Source organism: Pongo abelii, chromosome 10, assembly GCF_028885655.2.
Source record: "Pongo abelii isolate AG06213 chromosome 10, NHGRI_mPonAbe1-v2.0_pri, whole genome shotgun sequence".
Lineage (NCBI taxonomy): Eukaryota > Metazoa > Chordata > Mammalia > Primates > Hominidae > Pongo > Pongo abelii.
In genome coordinates, this window is record NC_071995.2 from 54,064,782 (window position 1) to 54,092,464 (window position 27,683).

A 27,683-nucleotide genomic window follows, 5' to 3' on the forward strand; every position below is an offset into this window, starting at 1 on the left:
CATCCCTGTTCCGTTCCATATCAGGCTGTCTTCTCCTAGCCTTCCAGCTCCTTAAATCTGGCCCCCGCCCTCCCAAGCTCCCAATAAGGCCTTTTGTGGGGAAGCCTGTGGAGTGTTTATTGGAGCTAAAGCCAGACCATTATTAGCACTGCCTAAGCCTGTCCATCACCTCAGCAGGGCGAAGGGCCAATTATAACAAAAGTAGGTAAGGGGCTTGCCTCCTCCCTAATAAGGGAAGGAGTGAAACCACTACTTCTGAAGGGACAGAGATACAAAATTCCATGTTGTGGGAATGTCCTTCCAAGTCTTAAACAGCTTTTAGGGCAGGTGAGATTCTCTGCTCCTATACCAGCACATAGTCTTGACAGTTGTGCTGCCGTTGGTGTTTTGTGGGGAGGCGCAGTGTCTGTAGGCCGTGGTGGCTTGCAGAGTGTCTCTCCGGCCCAGGTAAACGCTGCTGCGAAGGACTCCAGGAAAGCTGCTCCCATCCCAATCCCCCTGCCTGACAGCCACAGGTAAGAACACAGAATGCACCCACAAGATGGAACTGAAAGCAAATTAATTTATAAAAAAAAAAAAAAAGAAAAAAGAAAAAAAGAGAAAATTTACAGAAAACTTTGAACAGAAGAAAGGTGCTAAGACGCAGAGGGAGAGAAACATGGGGACATGAGGAACAAAGGGCCTGGTGGGAGGAACCAAGAAGAACCAGTGCAGAGCCTGGAGTCACACCTGCCTTCCGGTCACGGGGGAAAAGCTGGGACGTGGAGCAGGAATGCAGGAAGCAGAGTTGAGCTACGAGCCAAGGGTTGGTCCAACCCAAGGTTGGGCACCCTCTTCCACTGCTCCCAAATCCCTGCATCCTCATCTGGGGAGCCCCCAGCTATCAGCTGAAGTTCTCACAGTCTTGGTGGGAGAGGGAGGAGGCTAAGGGGTGACCCACCAAGTCATAATATGGAGGTGCTTAAGTGCTTTAAAAAACAATTTCAGGTTTTAAAACTTCACATCCTCTTATAGCTCCCCTCTCTGCGCCTTCCAGGAGTCCATGGATACAGCCCAGGGAAGGAAGGAGAACAGCCCTCAGTGCCCTTTCTTCTCCTATTACCTACCACAGAAATCCCCAAAATTAGGTTTTCCCCACCAAATACACATATGCTGACATCAACTAAGCAGGTGACTTTTAAAAACAAAACTGACATTCAGAGGGAAAGGAATCATTGGCTGAGCTGGGGTGGCCTAAAACAGCAACAATGAGGAAGCCGCAGGAGGGATTATTAGTAGAATGAACTCGAATAAGCTCGGCGTAGGGTGGGGGAGGGGAGTTGGGGCCTTGACTTAAGTCACTAAAAAGGGGCTTGGGGAGAGATGGAATCTGCACCCTGTTCTATCCCCAGAGCTCTCCCTGGAATCTTTATTCCCCTTTCCTAAAACTCACTCCCCCTCAAAAAATGTAAAAATTGGTTATTTTTTAGTGGGTAGAAGGGAGCTCCAATGTGGCTTTTTAAAATCTATTTTTTTTTTTTTAATCCATAGAAAATGCAGTAGTTTGGAGGGAGGTGTACCCTTAGAAGTGGTTAATAGAACCTTGTATAAACACCTTTCACCAGCCCTTCCTTTAGGGCAGCATTCCCATCCTATCGTCTCTCCCAGACATTAGAAACATCTTTTAAACAGAAGTCCTTGAATAATCTGATATAAAAATGCATGCCTCTGTTAGGCATGGTGAGGGCTTTGGAGGGGCGGAAGGAGCTTTCCTTACGTAGTGATGAACTCTCCAGGCTGGGGAGGGTCCCAGTGGTGGGGGAAGGGCTGTTCCTGGAACCGTGATCTCCACAGGGGGTGAGGGGGAGAGATGTCTGGCTGGCTCCTCACTGTGGAGGTGGCACAGGGGTGACCGTGCCTGGGCTCGGGGCTGTGGGGTCTGGAGGCAGGGGGGTGCCTGGGTCTGTGAAGAAAAGGAAGATGAATCAGTTAGAGTACGCAGGAGAGATGGCTCCAGACCCAGACCACCACAGACAGACAGAACGAACCAGGCATGGCATGCAGTGGCTGGGTGGATGAATGAGGTACCCACAATGTTCAACTTCTGTTCCCAACACTCTCTTCTACCTCATACTGAGAAAAACTGGTTGAAAAGAGACTCTCTATATGGGGCATTTGAACGTGATAGGAATAAGCAAAGGGATGCCACTCAATCATCATGCAAACAGCTGCTTTTCAAGTTCACAACTGAGATGCTCTCTGCCACAGGACTGCTCCATGACCCACCAGTGAAAGGCCCCAACATCATCCCAAAGGTGGCAGCTGCCAGGCTGGGGAATGGTGGAGGACAGCCAGAGAGGCCCTTCCTCCTGTATTCTAATTTTACCAGAGTGTTCAAAAAGGATTGTGGAAACTCTAATACCTGACCTCTTCCCCACCTGCCCGCTCACCCTCCCTCCACGTGGACCCCTCTCCCTCACCCTTCTCCCCTCTTGGCCCCTTCTCACCTGGCAGTGGGCTGGCACTGGGCAGGAGGTTGCCCTGAACAGCTGCCACAATGGCAGGGCTTTGGGCTGCGGCGGATCCGAGCCCCGGCCCGAGAGGCAAGGAAGATGGCATGGTGGTGGTCGCCGGCAGGTTAGGATGTAGAGGGTTCGCCATGGACACAGGCAGGTTAGGTGGGGGGAGAGTGCCCGGGGCAAACGGGAGATGGTGGTGATGCCCATGCAGGTTAGGAGGAGGGGGGAGGTTAATACTGATGGAGTCAGCTAGACTACCAAATGGGATGATGGATGGAGCAGGAGGAGGAGGAGGAGGCGGCATGCCAAAAGGCAAACCCAAAGGAGCATTACCCGCCACGCCTGGGTGCCCGCTGCCTGGCACTGCCCCTGGCATCATTGAGGGAGGAGTTTGTTGGTTGGGGAACGGTGAGGGGCCTGAGAATAAAGATGAGAGATGGAGAAAATTAGGTATAAAATTTTGCTTAACAACTCACCTTTTCTATTTTTTTTTTAGACGGAGTCTCGCTCTGTCACCAGGCTGGAGTGCAGTGGCACGATCTTAGCTCACTGCAACCTCCGCCTCCCGGGTTTAAGCAATCTCCTGCCTCAGCCTCCTGAGTAGCTGGTACTACATGTACGCACCACCATGCCCAGCTAATTTTTGTATTTTTAGTAGAGACGGGGTTTCACCATGTTGGCCAGGATGGTCTCGATCTCTTGACCTCGTGATCCACCCACTTTGGCCTCCCAAAGAATAACTCACTTTTACAAACAAGCATAATCTAGCCATTCCTTGACACCATCTTCCCTTTTTCTGACACTAGAGTAAGTGAATAAAATTCCAAAGCTCTAGAGTTTGGGGAAGGATTCCTGCTGATTTAGGGGCCTAAGAAAGACGGGCCCATCTATAGAAATTGAGGCTAACCTCATCTCCAGACTCATCTTGTATCCCCTTCGAGGAAAACTGGGACATTCACCTGGATTCCTCTAGCCAACAAAAGTTCTGGAACATAACACTTACCATGGGGTCCAGGGGGGGGAACCCCTGGTGGGACTGCCCCAGGCTGGGGGGCTCCAGCTGGTTGCTGCTGCTGTGGCCCTGCAGTTGACCCTCCCTGCCCAATCTGTTCAGAAGGGCCCAAGCTTCCTGGAGGGGCCCCACTGCCAGCAGGAGCAGGGACTACAGAGGCTGGAGCCACAGCCAAGCCATGGACTGCAGGTGGCCCAGCAGCCCCTGTTGGGGGGATAGGCTGGGAGCCTGGGGGCAGGGCTGGTGGTGGCTGCTGCTGCTGTTGGTGCATCTGTTGGAAGTGCTGCTGCCGAGCCCTCATCTCTGCATACTTCAGCTGTTCCATGTGGAAGGCTTGTCTGTCGGCCAGGAGCTGCTGCCTCTGATACTCCAGCTGCCAGTGCCAATTGAGTATTGTTATCCAATTTTCAGCAGATCCCAAAGGCAAATGCCTTGAACCCTGCTTTGTCTTCTTCTGAAAGATCCCGCCTCTCAATCAGAAGGTTCCCAAAATCTACATCTTGCGCTTGTGCTTCCTCTGTCCTCCCCACCCCACTTTGTGCAAATTCCCATGACCTTTATGTCTCCTGGGTGCCCACATGGTTTCTTATTGCAATGACTTTAACCTGGCCCAAGCTCACTTCAGCTACAAGGCTCTGAACTTGCCATTACCTTGATTTGGAAAATGCTTCCAGTTCCTTTTGTCAATTCAAGTTCTTTTCTTACTTCAAAATTCACTAAAAACTCACTGTTCTTAGGAAGCTATCCCAGATCAATTCATTTGCCTCTGAGCTTTAGCTTTATTCTATGATCTCAGGACTTAGAAACTTGATGTGCAATCTCTTTATTTTTTTGAGACTGAGTCTCACTCTGTCGCCCAGGCTGGAGTACAGTAGCGTGATAGCTCACTGCAACCTCCGCCTCCCCAGTTCAAGCAATTCTCCTGCTTCAGCCTCCCGAGTAGCTGGGATTACAGGTGCGGCCAGCATGCCGGGCTAATTTTTTGTATTTTTTTGTTCTTTAGTAGAGACGGGGTTTCACCATGTTAGCCAGGATGGTCTTGATCTCCTGACCTCGTGATCCGCCCGCCTCAGCCTCCCAAAATGCTGGAATTACAGGTGTGAGCCACCACGCCCGGCTGATGTGCAATCTCTTAATGTGAATTTGTCAGATACTGTAAACCTTAACTGTTTCTGATGTCTCCATATTGTATATTCATTTGATGTCTCCCATTAAACCTTAAGTTCTCTGAGGTCCCTATCTTCTATTTCTTTTTCTTCTTTTTTTTTTGAGATAGGGTCTCACTGTGTCACCCAGGCTGGAGTGCAATGGTGCAAACATGGCTCAGTGCAGCCTTGACCTCCTGAGCTCAAATGATCCTCCCACCTCAGCTTCCTGAGTAGCTGAGACCACAGGCTCGCGCCACCATGCCCGGCTAATTTGTTTATTTTTAAAAAATTTTTGGGCTGGGCACAGTGGCTCATGCCTTTAATTCCAGCGCTTTGGGAGGCTGAGGCGGGCGGATCACCTGAGGTCAGGAGTTTGAGACCAGCCCGGCCAACACAGTGAAACCCTGTCTCTACTAAAAATACAAAAATTAGCTGGGCATGGTGGCATGTGCCTGTAATCCCAGCTACTCGGGAGGTGAGGCAGGAGAATCGCTTGAACCCAGGAGGCGGAGGTTGCAGTGAGCTGTGATTGCACCACTGCACTCCAGCCTGGGCGAAAGAGTGAGACTCCATCTCAAAAAAAAAAAAAAAAAAAAAAAAAAAAAAAAAAAAAAGCGTGATGACTCACACCTGTAATCCAGCACTTTGGGAAGCAGAGATGGGCCGATCACCTGAGATCGGGAGTTCAAAGACCAGCCTGACCAACATGGAAAAACCCCATCTCTACTAAAAATACAAAATTAGCTGGGCATGGTGGCACATGCCTGTAATCCCAGCTACTAGGGAGGTGGAGGCAGGAGAATCGCTTGAACCCAGGAGGCGGAGGTTGCGGTAAGCAAAGATCACGCCATTGCACTCCAGCCTGGGCAACAAGAGTGAAACTCTGTCTCAAATAAATAAATAAATAAAATAAATTGTTGAGACAGGGATCTCACTATGTTACCCAGGCTGGTCTTGAACTCCTAGGCTCAAGTGATCGTTCTGCCTCAGCCTACCAAAGTACTAGGATTATAAATGTGGGCCACTGTGCCCAGTCCCTATCGTCTATTTCTTTTTATGTCCTCCAAAGACAAAATGGTTCAACACTGTGTCTGTCCCATTCCCTTTCCAAGTTCACCTCCTGGATCTGAGGCCCTTACCCTCTCTCATCATCCCTTATGCCCATTCACTCAATCACTATTTGAGTCTACTATGGGCCAAGCACTGTTCAAGGACCTGGAGATGCAGCAATCAAAACAACCAACTAGAGTCCCTGCCTCATGGAGCTGACCTTCTGTGGGACTTCAGTCCCCATACTTCACTTGTGAGACCACTTAACTGTCCAACTGGATGCCCTACTCCTGCCCTGTTCCTGCCCTGCTCTGCTTTGAAGCCCTCTAAGTCTCAGGCTTTCCCCACTGTTGCTTATCTCTCTTTCACTGAAACAAACACACACACACACACACACACACACACACACACACACACCCCTCTGATTTTAAACTGAGGCACAGTGCAGCAGGGTTCCAGGGCTCCTGCTACTCACTGCTTCTCGCTCCCGGTCCATGATAGTCTCCAGCTCCTCAAAGTGCCGAAGTTTGATCTCCAACTTTTTCATCTGGGTCTCCACCAGCAGGGCCACCAAAGATTTGATCTTCCTTTCCTCAACAGCGGCCAAATGCTAGGGAAGGAGGGGTGAGACAGCACATCAGTGGGAGGACCCAACTGAAGACAATACAGAAGAAAGGTAGGGTGGATGCTGGCAGGTATAAGAACAAACTTGCTGTGGTCACAACCCATGGTGAAAGGGCTTGACTTTTTTTGTGCTGGGATTATAAGCGTGAGCCACTGTGTCTTTTCTCTCTTTTTTTTTTTTTTGAGACAGTCTCACTCTGTTGCCCAGGCTGGAGTGCAGTGGCATGATCTCAGCTCACTGTAACCTCCACCTCCTGGGTTCAAGCAATTCTCGTGCCTTTCCCTCCCCAGTAGCTGGGATTACAGACATGCACTACCACGCAGACTAATTTCTGTGTTTTTAGTGGAGATGGGGTTGGCCAGGCTGGTCTCCAACTTCCAACTGCAGGTGATCCAACCGCCTCAGCCTCCCAAAGTCCTGGGATTACACGTGTGAGCCACTGCGCCCAGCCTTTTTAAAAAATTAAATTATTTTGGCCAGGTGCAGTGGCTCATGTCTGTAATCCCAGCGCTTTGGGAGGCTGAGGCGAGCAGATCACTTGAGTCCAGGAGTTTGAGACCAGCCTGGGGCAACAGGGTGAAACTCCATCTCTACTAAAAATACAAAAATTAACTGGGCATGGTGGCACGTGCCTGTAATCCCAGCTACTCAGGAGGCTGAGGTGGGAGAATTGCTTGAACCTGGGAGGTGGAGGTTGCAGTGAGCCGAGATTGTGCCACTGCACTCCAGCCTGGGCAACAGAGTGAGACTCCATCTCAAAAAATAAATAAATAAATAAATAAAAGAACATGGAGGCTGGGCACGGTGGCTCACGCCTGTAATTCCAGCAGTTTGGGAGGCCAAAGCAGGTGGATCACCTGAGGTCAGGAGTTCAACACCAGCCTGGCCAACATGGTGAAACCCCGTCTCTACTAAAAATACAAAGAGTTAGCCAGGCGTGGTGGTGCACACCTGTAGTCCCAGCTACTTGGGAGGCTGAGGCAGGAGAATCACTTGAACTTGGGAGGTGGAGGCTGCAGTGAGCCGAGATCTGACAGAGCAAGACTCCGTCTCAAAAGAAGAACATGGAGATAGTGTGGCAAAGGGTAACACGGAGTCAAATACTGACAGGGTTGAAAACAGGCCCAATGGTGATATATTTTTTAAAGCTTAGAGAAGGGATGACTAACTTTACCTCTTCCTGAGATAAAGATAAAAAATAAACAGGTCAGCATTATTTAAGGTGTGAGTGAGGAAAGATTTCCTCTAAGTGAGACGAGACTAGAGAAGTGGACATTTTCTTCCCTGAGGTCTTCAAGGTCTGGCCTCACCTTGGCTTTCACTGCGGCGGCGGCCAGGGCGGCAGCAGCAGCGGTGGAGAGGTTGCCCTCGCCAATGTCCCGCTCCACCTTTGTCTTCCTTTCCCCCTCAGACTCCACCACTTCCTTCAGCACTTCCTCCTGCCCTTCCTTTGGCTCCTTCTCCTTCTCAGGATCGACTGGGCCAGGACAAGGGTTGAGTTAGCCCCACAGCTTCACCTCTCTTTCCTGCACCCCCACCTACCCTTGTGGGAGGCTCACCTATTGGGTCTCCATCACTCTTCTCGGACTCCTTCTCACTGTCACCTTCTTTCCCTTTCTCCTCATCCTTCTTGGGAGCCTCGCTGGTTTTCTCTTTTGCTTCCTCCTCTATAGCACCCCCTCCTTCTCGGGGTTCCTGAAATTCCAGTGATAGAAAAGGAGAGTTATCAGGGATTAGGGTGATTAGTTCTCACACAGAGGGGCCAGATGGGGAACTAAATTTATTCCTCTTACTTTGGAGGTGATCTGATTCTAGGAGACAACCCCGTCCAAAACCAGCCCTTGCCCACCTAAGCTGAACAAGGCCAACTCCCCCATCACCACAGTGCTGCACGCAGCCCCTGCAGCTCCCAGAAATCCCTCTATACCTTGGGCTCCTTCTTCTCATCTGTGGCCTGGCCTTCCACCCGAGCCTCGTCATTCCCGCTCTCCTCTGGGCCCATGAGAAAAGAAAGAAAACAGGAAATGTCTAATACACAGTTGTCTGTGTTTAACACTTTTCTTTTTTTTAGAGACAGGGTCTTGCTGTGTTGCCCAGGTTGGTCTCAAACTCCTGGGCCCACACAATCCTCCCACCTCAGCCTCCTGAGCAGCTTGGACTATGGGTGTGAGCCGTTGCACCCAGCTTCTCCATAACACCTGTTTTTTTTTTTTCTTTTTTTTGGTGACAGGGTCTCATTCTGTCGCCCAGGCTGGAGTGCAGTAGCACAATCATGGCTCACTGCAGCCTCGACTTCCCGGGCTCAAGTGATTCTCTCACCTTAGCCTCCTGTGTATCTGGGGCTGCAGGCGCATGCCACCATGCCTGACTAACTTTTTTGGTATTTTTTGTAGAGACGGGATTTTGCCATGTTGCCCAGACTGGTCTCAAATGATCTGCCCACCTCAACCTCCCAAAGTACTGGGATTACAGGCATGAGCCACTGCGCCCAGCCTTCACAAGACTTTTCTTTTCTTTTTTTTTTTTTTGAGAGAAGAAGTCTTGCTCTGTTGCCCAGGCTTGAGTGCAGTGGCTTGATCTTGGCTCACTGCAACCTCTGACACCTGGGTTTAAGCGATTCTCCTGCCTCAGCCTCTGAAGTAGCTGGGATTACAGGCGCATGCCACCACGCCCAGCTAATTTTTGTATATTTAGTAGAGACGGGGTTTCAGCATCTTGGCCAGGCTGGTCTTGAACTCCTGACCTCGTGATCCACCCACCTTGGCCTCCCAAAGTGCTGAGATTACAGGCGTGAGCCACCGCGCCCGGCCTTCACAAGACTTTTCTAATAGCCCCTTCTACAAGCAAAGATTTTTCTACCCAAAATCTTCATGAGAGGACCAGTAGGGCTCCAGAGCCCCTGAGGTAAACTCATGGGGAAAATTAAAACCTTACCAATTTTCTCATTCATGTTGTGCTCTAATGCCAACTTGAGGCAGAAATGGCACAGGAGGCCAGGTGGCTCTGGATCTTGTGAAAGGCAAGAAATCTGGGAACCTGCCTGGCCTTACCAATCCGTTCAGGCTCATCAGAGGTGGTTCCCGCAATGCCACTACTTTCCAGACCGAAGGCAGGGTCCGCCTTGCCTGTTACTTTGGCTGCTTCTTCCACTTTTCGAACATGGGCCTCCACCAAGGCCGTGGGTACCTCTTCCTTCATTTTGGAGAACTCCTCTGCAAGACCCAGAAAGGATGAGGCTGGGAGCAGCACAGGGGAACAGTTCTGGCAATCCCTGCAAAAGCTTACTCATAAGCCCATGTCTTCATCTAAGCTAGTATGACGCCTAGACAGGTGCCCGAGCTGAGGCCCGCAAAGACAAGGCCAGCAGGGCAGCCAAACTTGAGAGGATTCACAGTCTGAGTAACCAGCCCTTCAAAAGCAAACTAAGAAGGCCAGGTGGAACCGCCCACCCCCATTACCTAGGGCTGACTTTGCAGCAGCAGAGGCGACTCGGGGATCGACGACAGAGGCCAGGAAGGCAACAGTGCTCATAACAGGGTTGCCCGACTGACTGAAGGGGATGGGTTGGTAGGCCAGGGGGCCTAGGGAGGCCTCTGAGTCCTCCAGGTATGGGTCTTCAATGGGAAGACGAAGAAAATGCAAGATGCACTCGTCCTGTGTGCGGCTTCCCACATGCTCGGACACTTTGTTCCAGTCATCTTTGTACATTTCCAGTGCCTGGTGGTAGTGGTGGAGACATAACTCCGCTTACTTAGCCACTTTTCTTGAAGGCTGACTCCCCCCATCCTACTAAGGGCAGCTGGTTTCAAAGTTCTCTATGTTCTGGTATTTGTGTACTCTGCTAGGTCCAAGGGGGATCTTGAAGTAGCACTAAGAAAGGATATGAAGTTAATGAAATGGCCCAAATCCCCAGCCTGGAGCTGGTCCTGGAGCTCACTGGAGCCTTAACCTCCTAGGCTCAAGCAATCCTCCCACTTAGCCTCCTGAGTAGCTGGGACCACAGGTGTGTGCCACCACACCTGGCTAATTTTTAAAATTTTTCGTAGAGACGGAGTCTCACTATGTTGTCCAGGCTCATCTCGAACTCCTGGACTCAAGTGATCCTCCTGCCTTGGCCTCCCAAAGTGCTGGGATTACAGGCGTGAGCCTCTACACGGAGCCCACTTCTGTTTTCAGAGAAAAACTCTCTTTTCTTTGCCCCAATTACCTCCAGGAGAAGCAGGGTTTCCTGTTCTGTCCACTCACGAGTGGCACTGGCTGCAGCTTTGCTCTGCAGGGGAAACACAGGCAGGTGAGAAGAGAGGAGCCTGTGACCTCTCAGGAGCGAACATTCTCTACCCCTAAAGTCGGCCTCCTACCTTGGAGGGAACATTCTTTTTTGTGTACATGTCTGTGCGCAGCCCAAAGTTTTGCATGTCTGTTGGTTTCTCTTTGCCTTTGTCAGGAAAGTTGAGCATTTGTTGGGAAGCAGAGGTCTGCTATTTGTGGAGGGAAAGAAACAGGTGAGTACAAGTGACCACTGGGAGCCAGGGGCTGACAGAGAGAAAAAACAGAGGAGCTTCTTTCCCAAAGCCAGGGACACCCCTGGGTGGGACTTCCTCCCTTACTGCTGTAGTTCCTCTGCTCTCATGTCTCTTCTTCCCGGGCAGGGGCCCCCCAATAAAGGGGAAAATGAGCAGCCCAGCAGGGTCTGCACCCCACCTACCAGCTCTGGCTTGCCCTTAGCCGTCTCTGGCACCAGGTCATCCAGCTCTTTGCCCTTTCGCCCAGCCTTGGTATCAGCATCAACCTGGCGGCCCTGGGGGACAGAGCTTGGCGTCATGGAGGCTGGGCAGGAAATGACCAGGCCAAGGCCCTGGAGGCCTCAAGACCAAATGCTGGGCGGCCCGCAAGCTCTGGGGGCACTCATGCCACTGTTCCATGTTCCCTTCATGATTAATAAGACATGTCGTTGGCATGATATCCATACATATTCACATTATCTTTACAGGTTCTCTTAGGAGCTGGACAATTAGGTTCTAATCCTAGATTTGGTACTCTGTGACCTTGGGCAAGCCACATAACCTTCTTCCTAATTTTTGTAATGGATGAAGTGGAAATGGAAAAAAAAATGAAGATGATAATTATGAGGCAAAAATGAAAAAATGTGGCAAAGATGACAAAGTTTAAAAATTTCATGCAAGTTAATTTTAAGCCATTTTTCTCTATCTATTGACTCCCCTACATTAGCCAGTCTGCTCCTTGAGTAAAAGGATAATCTCTTCTCCCTCAGCAATTACAGCCTTAGGTACAAGGGCTGAGAGAAGATGCTAAACACACGGGGCTGATTCCTGTGACCCTTTGCATCCCATGGAAAAGGAAGAAGCCTCAAAACACTCCTGAACCATTACCCCAAAACCAGGAAAAGAAAAGTTCAAAGAAGCCCAATCTTCCCAACCCGCCCTGTCCCCATAGCACCTCACCCTACCTGAGGTGTCTTGGGCTGCAGAGGCACCAGCCCTGATGGTGTGTCAGCCAAGACATGGAAGTGAGAGGTAGGCGGAGGCCCCATTGGGGTTGGTCGACTCTCAGCATCCACCTGGTAGTTAATAAGACCCCACTGTTCTAGGAAGGCATGGACCCTGTGCAGAGAGAGGCAAAGACAGGGTCACACGGATAGCCAGAAAGGTGCACAAGGAAGAGGAAAAGTGGGGGGTAGAAGGGGCATAAACCCCCTCCCCACCCAACCCTGGCCTTTTCCTCTGTTCACTGTACTCCTTAGGAAATCTCACCTACTCCAGTTGTTCATTTATCACCTAAATGCCAGTGACACCCAAGTCTACATCTCCAGCCTGGGCCAATCTCTATATCCACCTACCTACTCAACATTTCTTCCTGAATAGCTAGTAAAACTGAACCAGTTTCTTTCTCTCTTTCTTTTTTTGCCTAAGAGAGACTGAAGTGTAGTGGTGTGATCACCGCTCACCGCAGCCTCCACCTCCAGGGTGCAGGTGATCCTCCCACCTCAGCCTCCTGAGTCACTAAGACCACAGGCACGTGCCCCCACGCCTAGCTAATTTTTTTGCGTTTTCTGTAGAGATGGGGTTTCGCCATTTTGTCCAGGCTGGTCTCAAACTTCTGGGCTCCAGCGATCCTCCCACCTTGGTCTCCCAAAATGTTTGGATTATAGGCATGAGCCACCACACCTGGCCTGAACCAGTATCTTTCAATTACAGACGTGCTCCTTCTTTGTCCTATATTCTACACTTCAGAGAATGCCATTGCTAATCCCTCAAGTCATTCATTCCCCAAATCTGTACTTCACCTTTCTCTAGAGGTGCTTTTTTCTGCCCGCTCCTCTATGTTCCTTGCTGGCATCTCTACTGTTGCCAAAACACATCCATAGGCAGGCATCCTCATGTACCCCCTTCCCCTCAGCCACAAGACCCACCTCATGATGGCACAGACATCACCCGCTAGGTTTCGGCGGCAGGCGGTAGAGGTAAGATACTCTTGGGGGTTCAGTCGGTAAGTGTCAATCATAAAGTTTCGATAGGCCAGGTAGCTTAGAAGAAAGAGAGAGAAAGAAGAAAAAAGAAAAATAAATGTTTGTTAAAGGGCTAAAGGAAAAAATGGTAAGAGAGCTAATGACTTCTCCTGCATGATAAAGATGGAAAAAAGTAGATTATTTGACTCAACATGCTGAGTGCCTGCTATGTGCTAGATGAAAGGGTTTCAAATGTCTTACTTTTCCTTGATGGGGTTTTCTTTAAATGAATTATCTCCTTGGCTATACTTATGGATATTTCATACTTTTTTTTTTTTTGAGATGGAGTGTCCCTCTTGCTGCCCAGGCTGGAATGCAATGGCACGATCTTGGCTCACGGCAACTTCCGCCTCCTGGGTTCAAGCGATTCTCCTGCCTCAGCCTCCTCAGTAGCTCTGATTACAGGCATGTGCCACCACAGCCGGCTAATTTTCTATTTTTAGTAGAGACAGGGTTTCTCCATGTCAGTCAGGCTGGTCTCAAACTCCTGACCTCAGGTGAGCCTCCTGCCTCAGCCTCCCAAAGTGCTGGGATTACAGGCATGAGCCACTGCACCTGGCCATTTTATACAATTTTTAAACAAGGAATTAGAAGTTAAGAAAAAGTACTCATTTCCAAACTCAGATGTTAAAAGGAAGTCCTTACTCATGCATATAGCTAGTCAGCATACCATGGTAAAAAACATATGTTTTGAAGTTGAAAAGATCTAAGTTCAAATCCCAGTTCTACCATGAGGACCTTGGCAATTTACTTGGAATTTTGAAACCTCAGTTTCCTCATCTGTAAAATGGAATGTCTGTTGAGAGGTCTATAAAGTACTAGTACAGTGCCTGGCACATTGTAGGGGCTCAAAAAAATGGCAGCTATCATGTGGTACAGTGTAAAGTTTCAGATCATGGGCCAGATTAAAGGATTCAGATCCTGGTTTTATTTACTAGCTCTGTGACTTTATGCAGGTAACTTGACTCCTCTATACCCTATCTGTCAACTGAAGATGATATCTACCTCTAAGGTTGATGTAAAAATTAAATTACTCAATGTATGTTGGACATTTAGTATAGTGCCTGGGAGATACTAAGCTCTCAATAGACATAGGCAATGATCATGATTTACTATTTTTTTTTTTTTCTGAGATGAAGTTTCACTCTTGTTGCCCAGGCTGGAGTACAATGATGCGCTCTTGGCTCACTACAACCTCCACCTCCCGGGCTCAAGTGATTCTCCTGCCTCAGCCTCCCAAGTAGCTGGGATTACAGGTGCGTGCCTCCATACCCAGCTAATTTTTGTATTTTTAGTAGAGACGGGGTTTCACCATGTTGGCCTCGCTAGTCTCGAACTCCTGACCTCGTGATCTGCCCGCCTGGGCCTCCCAAAGTGCTGCAGTTACAGGCGTGAGCCACCACGCCTAGCCCATTTACTATTTTATACCAAGAGTTCAGTTCCTACTCCAACCCTGCCTGCATGTCATGTTGAATTCATTTCACCTGAACACTACTTTCACACATACTGCTTTCTCCAGGAAGAGAAGGAAGAGAGAACCATAGCAAGCTATGAGGAAAAAACATGGAGGGACCCCCAGAGAGGGGAAGCTGTGGAATAGCTGGGAAGAAAACTTGTTCAGTTCTCAGTCTCACCCACCTCATCAATGTGGTTATCTTGAAGTATTCCTAACCAAAGAAGATTGCCACGTCTTATCCAAAGCCAAGCAGGTTTGGCCTGAGGCAAAATCTTTTTTTTTTTTTTGAGATGGAGTCTTGCTCTGTCGCCCAGGCTGGAGTGCAGTGGCGCGATCTCGGCTCACTGCAAACTCTGTCTCCCAGGTTCACGCCATTCTCCTGCCTCAGCCTCCTGAGTAGCTGGAACTACAGGCGCCTGCCACCATACCCAGCTAATTTTTTTTTTTTTTTTGAGACGGAGTCTCGCTCTGTCGCCCCAGCTGGAGTGCAGTGGCGTGATCTCGGCTCACTGCAACCTCTACCTCTCAGGTTCAAGTGATTCTCCTGCCTCAGCCTCCAGACTAGCTGGGACTACAGATGCATGCCACCACGCCCGGCTAATTTTATTTGTTTTTTTTTGGTTTTTTTGAGACGGAGTTTCACTCTTGTTGCCCAGGCTGGAGTGCAACGGCGCAATCTTGGCTCACCGCAACCTCCGCCTCCCAGTTTCAAGCGATTCTCCTGCCTCAGCCTCCCTAGTAGTTGGGATTACAGGCATGTGCCACCATGCCCGGCTAGTTTTGTATTTTTAGTAGAGACGGGGTTTCTCCATGTTGGTCAGGCTGAGCTCGAACTCCTGACCTCAGGTGATCAGCCCGCCTCGGCCTCCCGAATTGCTGGGATTACAGGCATGAGCCACCGCACCTGGTCTTTTTTGGTGTTTTTAGTAGAGACGGGGTTTCACCATGTTAGCCAGCATGGTCTCGATTTCCTGAGCTTGTGATCCGCCCACCTCGGCCTCCCAAAGTGCTGGGATTACAGGTGTGAGCCACCACGCCCAGCCTTGTTCATTAATTTTTTTAGATATGGGGTCTTGCCATGTCAGCCAGGCTGGAGAGCAGTGGCATGATCATGGCTCACTGCAGCCTCAAACTCCTGGGCTCAAGCAATCTTCCCATTTCAGCTTCCCAAGTAGCTGGGACCACAGGTATGCCCCACCACGCCCAGCTAATTTTTTTTTCACTTCTTTAGAGATGTGAGTCTTGCTATGTTGCTCATGCTATTCTTGAACTCCTGGCCTCAAGGAATCCTTCTGTCTCAGTGACCCAAGTAGCTGGGATGACTTAGAGTCGTGAGCCACCATGGCTCCTACACTTCTTTCCCAGAGAGCCCTCTCCATCCCTTAATTTATATAAACTGGTCTTCTATTAGTTCCTTCTCTTGTTTTTCTATCAAAACCTACTCTCAGGAACCAGCCTGGTAATAGTAATTTACACTTTAATCAAAGCTTTTGTGCTAGGAATATCTGCAGTACAGACAATATCAGTCATATGGATTTAAAGGCTCTATACCCTGTTAAACAGAATTTGAGGCACTGGAGTAGGTACTTGTTACGTATAGAACATGCTTAATATCACCCTTGGGCAAATCCTAAAGAACATGTGTCTACATGCTAGGCCAGGGCTGCCTAAAGGCAGATATTGTGCCTTTGTAAGCCTAGCATAGTGCCTGGCTCATGGAAGATGCTCAAGAAATGTTTGCTAAACTGAATGTTACTGGATCAGGAAGGGTGAATGTGGGGACAGGAGGGAGAAGGAGAATCATGAGATGAGATTTCCTTACATCTCTGGAGTCTTGGACTTGTTCTTGCCGTTGAAGAACTCGGGGAGAGCCCTCCGCTCAATGGCATGAACGCTGCAAGAAAAGCAGAGTGGTTTCAGAAGAAGGCATTGGTGAAGGGATGGGGGCCCTAAAGAGAGGAAGAGCCTAGAAGGCAAAGAAGGAAAAGAGCTCAAAATTGCTGAAGTTAGAAGCTTGGGGAGAACATCCCACAGGCTGTAAGACTCAAAAGGACACCAGGAGCTCCCCTAAAACTAAAGTGTACTCTGGTCTATCTGGGTGAGGAAAAAATAACCTATTTGGAGGAGGCAGGGAGAAGAACAGCCTGTTGACCCCTGGAGGCAGGGAAATAAGGACTCAGTGAGAAGTTGGGGACAACCATACCTATTGTAGTCAAACCAGGCAGCGTAGCTGGGAATGATGATGTGGTGGGTCTGTTCAGTCACGTTGTCCTCATGCAGGTCTGGATTCTTGGTCTGCTCTCCCTTGTTCCCCGTACTGTTCTCATCCTCATCCTACGAGTATGGAGGCTGCTGGACACTCAGCATTCCTGTTTCCTTCCTAGCAACCCTCTGCTTCTCCCACACCCCAGGAATGTGGACACTAAAGATGGGTGATGGGACTGAGCAGTCATGGGCCCCAGGACTCTGAAAGGGTCAGAGTTTTGAACCAAGCTAGAATTAGTCTACGGTGGGTAAAGTCTGGGCAGTGAAAAGTTTGGGCAGAATGAACTTTATAATCACAAATCAGAATCACATAGAGAGGTAGGGCCTCTCTAAACTGGCTCCACCTTGCCCGTCGTCTCCATGCTTTCATCTTCCTGTTCATCTGAAAGAGAAAGACCAAGATGTAAGGCTGGAGCCTCCTGAGGGGCAAGAAAGCCCTACCAAAAGCCCATCAGGCTAGCGAAAAGGGGGCAGCTGAGCCCTCCCCTTCCCTTGGCTCTGACTGCCTTGCCCAAGAGGCTCCTGTCTTACCCAGGTCAGTCATGGTGCCGCCTTTGACTGGGGCCGACTCTGAGTCTTTCTTTGTGTTGACTGCAAAAACAGAGAGTCATTTTATCAGACAGATTTTGCCTAATTCAAGCCTTCAATTTAATAGTTCCAGAGATCCTACTTTCTCCAAAAATTGTCTCCACCTGATTGCAAAATATAGTAATTCTCTCCGGTCACAATTATTCTAGGGCTTCAAACTTCTTGCTACTTTCCCCACTTCTCCAACCAAAAATTAATTTAACTTATTTCTCTGTGTACATTCATAAATGATTCTTGTCTTTCACAGGCCTCTGTCTCCATCTATGTATCTGTAAGCTTTTAACGGTCTGATACTGAATCTGACCAAATCACTCTGTGGAGGAATGGTTAAGTGTTAAACATTTTTGAAAGCAGAGAATACTTTCCTCAACTGAATTCATATGCATATGCTCAGGAGCAAACATAGAGAGGAGAGCTGATTGATGAGGAGGTAGAAGCCAGAACTCTTCTTGGTGGCACCCCTAATCCTACCCCTGAAATACACTTCTGGAATACCTGGGGTGAGTCTATAGAATACAGACTGTAAACCAGTATTGGTGGAGCAATGTCTCCAAGGTGGGGTTCTAACATAGGACGCAAAAGATGATCCACTGCAACTCAGGGAGAGAATACAGAACTTCTCTTCATGTTTTGTTTTGTTTTGTTTTCTTGAGATGGAGTCTCGCTCCGTCGCCCAGGCAGGAGTGCAGTGGCGCAATCTCAGCTCACTGCAACCTCCGCCTCCCGGGTTCAAGTGATTCTCCTGCCTCAGTCTCCCAAGTACCTAGGATTACAGGTGCCCACCACCACGCCTGGCTAATTTTTGTATTTTTAGTAAAGACGGGGTTTCACCGTGTTAGCCAGCATGGTCTTGATCTCTTGACCTCGTGATCTGCCTGCCTCGGCCTCCCAAAGTGCTGGGATTACAGGCGTAAGCCACCATGCCCGGATTCTTCATGTTTGTTTTTATCATTCTTTACATTTTTCAATTTTTTAGATATGTTTGTGTTTTAAAACGTTCCCACAGTAGTGGCTTAACAGTACATGTACATAATTAATGCATATATACATATTTTTTTTCTTTTTCTTCTTTTTTTTTTTGAGATGGAGTCTCACCCTGTAGCCAGGCTGGAGCACAGTGGTGTGATCTCAGCTCACTGCAAGCTCTGCCTCCCAGGTTCACGCCATTCTCCTGCCTCAGCCTCCAGACTAGCTGGGACTACAGATGCATGCCACCACGCTCAGCTAATTTTTTGTATTTTTGGTAGAGACGGGGTTTCACCATGTCAGCCAGGATGGTCTCGATCTCCTGACCTCGTGATCCGCCCACCTCGGCCTCCCAAAGTGCTGGGATTACAGGCCTGAGCCACCGTGCCTGGCCCTTTTTTTTTTGAGATGGAGTTTTGCTTTTGTCACCCAGGCTGGAGTGCAGTGGCGCAAACTCGGCTCCCTGCAACCTCTACCTCCCGGGTTCAAGCAATTCTCCTGCCTCGGTCTCCCAAGTAGCTGGGATTACAGGTGCCCACCACCATGCCCAGCTAATTTTTGTATTTTTAGTAGAGATGGGGTTTCATCATGTTGGCCAGGCTGGTCTCGAATTCCTGACCTCAGGTGATCCGCCCGCCTTGGCCTCCCAAAATGCTGGGATTACAGTCATAAGCCACCGTGCCTGGCCATGCTCAAATATATTATACTGTCAGAAACACGTAATCAAAGAGTTTGGAGACAACTACTCTCAGGCACAAAGCACAGTCCACAACTCAGATATGAATATAAAGTTAGAGGATTTTCCAGGGTAATGACTATAATTCCAATAACCAGCTAAATTTAAGGAAAAGATCCTGTAGACTGGGAGGTGGACCTGAGAAATCAGCTCACTCGGGGTTTGGCAAAGGAGAGTGAAGACGGGGAGTGGGGGTGGATCCCAGGAGCTCAGCCTGGCCTGTACCTGTTTTGGGAAGCGTCACCTCTTCTACATTGGGGACTGGTGATGGCTCGTCCATGTCCTTTGTCAGGTCTTCTTGCTCCTCTTCTCTGTGGCCACGCTTTGACTTAGTGTAAGGTGTTGAGGGACTGGGAAGGAAAGAGTGAAAGAGAACCCAGTCATCCTTGGACAAGGAGTCCCTGGAAGTTGAAGTTCAAGGGAAGGGAAGTGACAGAGAATTCCAAAGGTAGAGCTAAGTACAAACAGAAACCAGTAATCACAGAGTAATGGGAAGTGGCAAAGGCTTTTCATTTGATAAAGCTCTCTTTAAATTTACTAGTGGGGCCAGAACCAGAACTAACAACTGAGCAGCTAAAGATCTCCTCATCTTCCCTCTCAGGACACCTGCAGTATTATGGCACACCCAGGTCAGGGCCAGGTGGTTATAGGAAGGGATTTGTCTTTCCTTCCTTCAACATGATGTGGAGAGAATGGTGAACATGGGGGCAGGCTAGGGGCTGGCACACCCTTTCTTAGCATTTTTCTTCTTCGCTTCTGGGGTTGGTGAAGGAGAGGGAGAGCGCTTCCTCTTCTTATAGTTTCCCCCCTTCTTGTCCCGTCGATCTGAATCCGGGCTGTTCACCTATAGGATGGAGAATTAGGACAAATGTCAGCCTACAACCCCCATTGAAGATTTGTTCTGAGACTTATGCTAAGGGCGCCAGGAAAAAAGAACAGGATTTGTCACCTCATCTGTCAGTGTCTTGGCTGAAATCTTCTTTCGGCGGGAGACAGGGTTTTTGTCATCATTTACTTCGTAGTCTTCCTCATTCATCCATTCATTGAAGGTGTCGGTGTCCAGGATCCACTTTGCATGAACCTAAAGTACAAAGGCAGATCACGCTGCAGAGAAGCTGGAAGCCACAGCTCTGTCTGGGGACCCTTAACAGAAAAAGCCCAAGGACACACAAGCCTCTGTTTCACTTCCAAAGGGTAGACTGGTCCTGGCATTCTTTTTGGGGAAGAGGAGATACAAGAAAAGCTCACCTTCCTAGGTTTCTCAGGAGTTGGAGCATCTTCCACAGATGCTTCAATTTCACTTGCTGGGATCCATGTGTCATAACTGCCATGGGAAGTTGAGCACACAGTAGAATCAATGGGATAGAATTGTGGAAAAGTAAAGTGCAGATCTTTTACCCTTTCCATTTACAGAAAGTATTGGGTTCTTGGCTTATTTTTTTTGTATTCTATTCATTATAAAGTAGTAAAAGCACATTATGAAACATTTCAAAAATAGAGAACAAAAAGAATCACCCTTACGTAACTACTCTTGATACTTGTTTATCTGTTTTTCCTCCTCAGTAATTTTTTTTTTTTTTTTAATACGGAGTCTTGCTCTCGCTCTGTCGCCCAGCTTGGAGTGCAGTGGCGCCATCTCGGCTCACTGCAATCTCCGCCTCCCGGGTTCAAGCGATTCTCCTGCCTCAGCCTCCCGAGTGGCTGGGATTACAGGTGCCTGCCACCGTGCCCGGCTAATTTTTATATTTTTAGTAGAGATGGGGTTTCACCATCTTGACCAGGCTGGTCTCAAACTCCTGACCTCGTGATCCACCCACCTCGGCCTCTCAAAGTGCTGGGATTACAGGCGTGAGACACCGCGTCCACCTGGGGTTTTTGTTTTTGTTAAGACAGGGTCTCACTTTGCTGCCTAGGCTGGTCTTGAACTTCCAGGCTTTAGTGATCCTCCTGCCTTGGCTTCCCAAAGTGCTAGTATTATAGGAGTGAGCTACTGTGCCTGGTCCACAATTTTATTTTTACATAATCATAACCATACTAAATGATGTTTTTACATAATCATAACCATACTAGATGATATTTTACACACTTTTTTTTCTTTTTTTGAGACAGGGTCTTGCTCTATTGCCCAGGTTGAAGTGCAGTGGTGCAATCATGGCACAATGCAGACTCAACTTCCTGGGCTCAAGCAATCCTCCCACCTCAGCCCCCTAAGTAGCTAGGACTACAGGTGCGTGCCACCATGCCCAGCTAATTTCTGTATTTTTTTTTTTTTTTGTAAAGACAGGGTTTCACCGTGTTGCCTAGGCTGGTCTCAAACTCCTGGGCTCAAGCAATCTGCCTGCCTCAGCCTCCCCAAGTGCTGGGATTATAGGCATTAGCTACTGCACCCAGCCTACCTGCTATTTTTTGTTTTGTTTTGTTTTGTTGAGACAGAGTCTCGCTCTGTCGTCCAGGCCAGAGCATAGTGGTGTGATCTTGACTCACTGCAACCTCTGCTGCCCCGGTTCAAGCGATTATCCTGCTTCTCAGCCTCCCAAGTAGCTAAAACTACAGGCGTGTGCCACCACACCCTGCTAATTTTTTTTTTTTTTTTTGTATTTTTAATAGAGATGGGGTTTCAGCATGTTGGCCAGGCTGGTCTCGAACTCCTAACCTCAAGTGATCCGCCTGCCTTGGCCTCCCAAAGTGCTGGGACTACAGGCGTGAGCCACCATGCCAGGCCTACATGCTACTTTTTGCAATTATTAACAATATTCACTTATAAATTATGCATGTTATATCACTTTAAAGACTGCATAATAATCCACTGAGTAGATAAACAAATTTACTGAAACATTTTCCTACTGTTAGACATTTAGATTGTTTCTAACATTTACTTATCAAAAATGATGCTGGCATAATCAAATCACATATAAAGCCTCAATCTTTTTAGCCCAAGGCTTGTCCAGTAAGTCCAAACCTCCCCCAAGACAGAGGTTCACTTACTAGGTGAGAGGAAAACAAATTAAGTGATCTAAAAATAACTCTGAAAGAGTGGCCTCTTGCTCTGCTAGATGTTCTAGGGCTTCTGGGTCTGGCTCTTATACTTAAACCTGCCCCAGGAACCCATCCTCACCTGTCAGGATAGTAGCCCCAGTGCAGAAGAACCTGCTTATCCCTCTTCATGACTGGTCGTACCCATTCCTCTGGGGATAGAGGAAGAGAAGGGAGAGATATAAGCTAAAGGGGGACACAGAAAAATACTGTACAAAAGCCCTAACTAATGCACTCTCCTGTTGTAGCAGGGGACTTGGTAATAGGAACTTAAGGTGGTAGGAGGATTCAAGATTGAAAGAAGAGGAGGAGCCCAGGTACTGAATGGTGATCTTAGTCCTCTGCCTCCTAGTCCAAACCATCCACTCAAGTGGCCAGGAAAACCCAGGTCTCACCTTCTTCTAGATTCCCCGGGACAGGATACACAACATGGGAGGCATTGTTCTTATCCTCAGTGACTGTTCCCTGGATGGTACAAGGAGAAGCAGGTAAATTATGGTCCCCTCTGAATTACTCAAGGTTTAGCCACAGAGCTGCCTTCCTAACCATATTTTGCTTGTAATAGTATTAAAGTTAGTTTGCATTCTCTAAGCACACACCAGCTAAGTGGCAGAGGGAAACAGCTGGGATTGTGCTAATAATGGAGAAAAGTCAAAGAATTAAAAATTGCTACAAATAATCTTCTGAACAGATAATCTACAGATGGGAAATTTAAAGTCAACTGTACATCCTTATCAATGACATCTGTTCATTATTATAAAGTTCCAAAGAGCAGGGATTTCATTTATCTGAGATCAAGCAATCTCTAGCTCAGTAGAAGTGGATACTATTTTTCCCCAGGCCAACATAGTCTCTAGAACAGTAATGCAAATCTGTCAGGACTGAAAAATGGGAGAAGCAGACAGAAAAAGACAGATTCAAGGCTTTAACTCAAGTCTTTTTCCAAGTAGACAGAGCCACCTCTGAAGCAGAAAACATGGTAATTCGGGGCTGCTGCTTGGTATAGAAAACACTGGGAAAACAGTCATGGAGTTTCTGAAACCTCTCCTCACCAGACCATTTACCTGGTGTCTCTTGATAATGTCCTTTAATTTCCCTAGTAGTTTGGGCTCAATTTCTGGGCACAGAAAAATGTTAGGTCGAGACAGGCAATTATTCTGTGGAGAGAAGAAATAGACAGAATTAGATTATAGGAAAGGGGTATTTTAGATTCTCACTGAGGGAAGGGAGATAAATAGGGGATATGCCTGTTACCTGCACCAAGGACTTCTCAATGGTCATAAACATTTCCACATTGCGGTCCATGCGTGATGGATTCTGGAAATCGTAACGCCGCCTTGTGAAGAGGCAATAATCTAGTGAGTGGTATAGCTCAGGTCTGCAGATGAGGTGAGGGCATGTGACTTTTTTGTTTGTTTTTTGAGATGGAGTCTTGCCTGTCACCCAGGCTGGAGTGCAGTGGCGCGATCCCGGCTCACTGCAACCTCTGCCTCCCAGGTTCAAGCAATTCTCCTGTCTCAGCCTCCCCAGTAGCTGGGACTATAGGCACACACCACCTCACGTGACTAATTTTTGTATTTTTAGTAGAGACGAGGTTTCACCATATTGGTCAAGCTGGTCTCGAACTCCTGACCTCAGGTGATCCACCTGCCTCGGCCTCCCAAAGTGCTGGGATTAGAGGCATGAGCCACCACACCCGGCCTTTTTTTTTTTTTGAGAGGGAGTCTCGCTCTGTTGCCTAGGCTGGAGTGCACTGGCGCGATCTTGGCCAGCTGCAACCTCTGCCTCCTGTGTGCAAGCCATTCTCCTGCCTCAGCCTCCCAAGTAGCTGAGATTACAGGTGCCCGCCACCACGCCCGGCTAATTTTTGTATTTTAGTAGAGATGCGGTTTCGCCAAGTTGGCCAGGCTGATCTCAAACTCCTGACCTCAAATGATCCACCCACCTCGGCCTCCCAAAGTGCTGGGATTACAGGCGTGAGCCACTGCGCCCAGCCATGACTTCTTAATATGGGAAATTAGGAGGTAAGCTTGCTCACAGCTATTGCCAAAAATCACCTGGGATCTGAGGTTCACTGATCTCAACTCCATGAATCACTCTCTGTGCTTACTCCAAAGGGACAAAAAAAGGTTTGAGATGCCAACCTAAGAATCCCTTTTCCTCTACAAAACACACACTGATACTCACACACTCACTCTTGGAGACTGTTTTGGCTCTGACTCCCAACCATTTTTCTGACCTAGTAAGTCAGGTCTACTGACCTAGCAAAATAAAGAGACTCACAAGAATTTCTACCCCAGAAAGATCCCAGGGAATCAAAAAGGGGGATTTCCTCTAAACTAAATGTAAGAATAATAGAGAGAATCATCTCACCATCCCTGGTCACTCTTGAATTTGTAGGCAGCTGCAAGAATGTGGCACAGGGAGCCTCCCGCTTTGAAATCTAGGAAACATTTGATCTACAAAATCAAGATACGGAAGAAGCATGTCAGGGTTCCACTGCAAATTCTCTCATCACTTAATAATCTAATAATCCTTTCACAAAATCCCATGCTGAACTCATCTCCCTCTTTTTTTTTTTTTTTTTTTTTTTGAGACGGAGTTTTACTCTTGTTGCCCAGGCTGGAGTGCAATGGTGCGATCTTGGCTCACCGCAACCTCTGCCTCCCAGGTTCAAGCAATTCTCCTGTCTCAGCCTCCCGAGTAGCTGGCATTACAGGCATGAGCCACCACACCCGGCTAATTTTATATTTTTAGTAGAGACGGGGTTTCTCCATGTTGGTCAGGCTGGTCTCCAACTCCAGACCTCAGGTGATCTGCCCGCCTCGGCCTCCCAAAGTGCTGGCATTACAGGCATGAGCCACCACGCCCAGCCTCAAAGCTGAAATTCCTTAACCCTTGTGCCATTGCATCATGTGGCCTGGAAGAGGGGAGTGAAACAAACCAATATACAGAAAGCACCACCTTGTGCTAACACTTTACTGTATTACCTCAGGTACCATTATAGAAACTCTACAAGGTAGGTTTACTAATCCCATGTAGAGATGAAGGAACCAAGACTCATAAATGTTGCCCAAGATCACAGAGCCATCCAGTGGCAAAGCCAGGATTTGAACATGAGCCCGTGCAAATCCAAATCTCAAGTCCCCTTTTAACCATGCCATGAGAGACTTGTGGACTGATCCCAGGTACTCTGAAATAATTTGTTGCACAAAATATTACTAAGAAAAAAAGAATGGTAAACTGGAGACTAGGCCAAGCCAATAATTCCCTGACCAGGGATAGGGATGGTGGAAAATAACCCAAATTTCAAAAATTACAAAATTCACAAATCTTTTTTTAAAATACAACTCTCCAGTTTGGAGGATTCACCACCACCACCCCCCACCCACCCTGCTACTTCTGCACTCACCGGCAGTTTAGTGAGCGGTGCATTGCTGACATGTTTGCCAAAAACTTCTTCCTGAAATTGTAGCAACTGTACAACCAGGCTAGACAGGGACTTGTTGGTGGGTGGTTCAGCTTGTATATACTAAGGAAAAAGAGGAAAAGGAAAGAAAAATAGATCTCAGATAAATTGTCCACTATCTCCCATATTTCTCCCCCAGGGGCTCTGGAAGCATGTGGAGCAAAGAAAATAGTGCCTTTCTCCCCATTTAGTCTCTATAAAGAAAATGGCAGAAGGGAGGCCCTGGACACTCCAACCAGGAAGCCGAAATTCTGCTGCCACCAGCTCACGTGGCCAGTGTTGGGGGGAACAGGGAAGCTTACTACTCTTCCTCAGTTATACTCTGAAATTGGAGTTGCAGGACCCTATTATCTTGGCACCTCATCTTTAACCAACAGCACTGAGAGTTGTAAAATTCTGGAGGTTTATAGAGTTCAGGTCATGGAAGCAATACCTGGGGGCTCTAAGAGAGACATTTCTTAGGGGAACTCTGTGTAAAGCCATGATTCCCCCTATAATGTAGCCTAACAAGAAAAGGTACAAGAAAGTGAAGGAGGGCAAGCTGACTGAGAGAGTGAGCTTGTGCATTCTGCTTCTGAAGACTGGGTATAAACGTCTTTATAGGCCCTCCTAGACAGGAAGGGCCATCCACTACCCAGCCTGATGGAGAAGAGCAAGACAACATCTACCCTGTCCGAGGAAACTGTATCTGAGACAAGTAACCCTGGCCCTACTTCTATGTTTCCACACTCTGCTACCTAGTAGCATCCTAGCCTTCCATTCTAATTTGAACCTGAGCCAGGAGACTTTCTTTTTACTTTTTGACCCGTTTTCTCCCCACTCATCACAAAGAAGACAGTGCCTCTCAGTGAGAGGTGAAAAGAGATAGATCTGTGAAGGGAAAGGTAAATGACAAAGAGCTAAGAGCATGGAAGCTGAACCAGGTCACAGTTGTCAATTCCCCCAAGGCCGGAGGCTAAGCCCCTAGCCTGACCTCCCTGCAAAAGGTCAAAGGTAGAAGCCTGGGGATAAGAGCCCCTCACAGGCGTAGAGACATGCCATAGAAATAGCAGCTATTTGTCAGGATTCTGACACCCAGAGAGACCCCAAGGGCAGGGCCAGGCTCACAACCAGGATCAGTAGGAAGTTCTCCTAAGCCACTAAGCACACTTCTGACGAGCTGCAAAGCCGGCAGGAAGAACTGGGGAGCTGAAAGAAAGCCATAAAGAGAACCCCTCTCTGAGGGTAGTGAGAAAAAGAGGCAGACCATTTCCAGAGAAAACCAGGCCTAGAGACAAAGACGACACCAGGAAGAGGTTTGGTAGAAAAGACAGGTAAGGATTCTTGAACCTTTTGTTCACCACCTTATGATCTCCAGTTATGGGGTTTGGGGGTGAGGGGCTAGAGATAGAAAGCTCACCCTAACCTCTCGACCCCAAACCCAGGGTACTGCAAAGCTAGGTTGCAGGGTGACTTCATTGTAAAATCGAGGAAAGGTTTCGGAATGGGCCCCTACCCAGGAACTCCTATACGCCGGCTCCCTGAGAGATTCTGTTGCCCCTTAGATGAAGGTGGGGGGATGAGCGGCGGAGACAGGTGATCCCTGGGTGGGGACCTTTTACAGGCTGATGAGCAGCCAACGGCTTGCTCTGTGACTGTTTACCCTCCTGCTTTCCATTCTCTCTCTCTCTGAACACACACAAAGCACCGGAGAGGCCTCAGCCCCGCTGGTACCTGGCTCCGTGGGGAGCTCTGGCGGGCACGCTCCGGGTTGCGGGGGAGCCCAGTGGGCACCCGGTCCACACCCGGCCGGCCGCCTCTCCCAGAAAAGCCAGGAGGGCGATGGCTGAGGGGAAGGTGGGCTAATGGCACCGGGGCCCGCCGGGCAGTAGAGAAAAACAAGGGGCAGAGGGCGCAGCAGTGGGGGCGGGGGCTGGGCTCGGAGGCTGGGGGTGCGGGGAGAGGGAGGCTGGGGGAGGGGCGCGGGAGCGCGGGAGGGCGCGCGGGGGGCTGCTCCGGAGGCCGCGGGGGAGGGGCCGGGGCGCCTGGAGGGTGGGCAGGATCCCGGGGCTGCAGGGCCGCGGTCCCTTTGTCCCGCCCCCGGTCCCCGCGCGGCCCGGCCCGGTCCGCGTACCTTCTTATAGTTCTTGCCGAGCCACAGCCGCACGTTGTCGAACTGGGTCACGGTGTCCGCGGCCTCGTAGTACTTCACGTTGGGGCCGCCGTCCTTCTTCCGCACCGCCATCTTCTCCGGCTCGGGCCCCGCCGCCGCCCGCCCCACTCAGCTCAGCTCCCGCCTCCTCCGCCTCCTCCTCCGCCCGCCTCCCGCCGC

At 48.9% G+C, this 27,683-nt stretch overlaps 1 protein-coding gene across 12 annotated transcripts; it reads right to left on the minus strand.

Annotated features, from left to right (window-relative positions):
• Nucleotides 1–542: 542 nt before the first annotated feature.
• SMARCC2 (SWI/SNF related, matrix associated, actin dependent regulator of chromatin subfamily c member 2) lies at nt 543–27,683 on the minus strand. Of its 12 annotated transcripts, none has more exons than XM_024256368.3 (30): nt 27,486–27,666; nt 25,316–25,435; nt 24,277–24,362; nt 23,158–23,239; nt 22,968–23,060; nt 22,299–22,368; nt 21,986–22,055; nt 20,119–20,194; nt 19,820–19,951; nt 19,599–19,714; nt 19,096–19,220; nt 17,112–17,171; nt 16,925–16,962; nt 16,519–16,649; nt 16,138–16,209; nt 12,764–12,877; nt 11,801–11,954; nt 11,039–11,131; nt 10,692–10,808; nt 10,541–10,603; nt 9,792–10,050; nt 9,384–9,545; nt 8,261–8,325; nt 7,893–8,028; nt 7,644–7,810; nt 6,184–6,318; nt 3,502–3,883; nt 2,832–2,915; nt 2,487–2,552; nt 543–1,942 (listed from the first exon to the last, which is right to left on the minus strand). In XM_024256368.3, exons 1-30 carry the CDS (start codon nt 27,594–27,596, stop codon nt 1,866–1,868), a joined length of 3,456 nt encoding a protein of 1,151 aa, XP_024112136.1. In that variant the 5' UTR covers nt 27,597–27,666; the 3' UTR covers nt 543–1,865.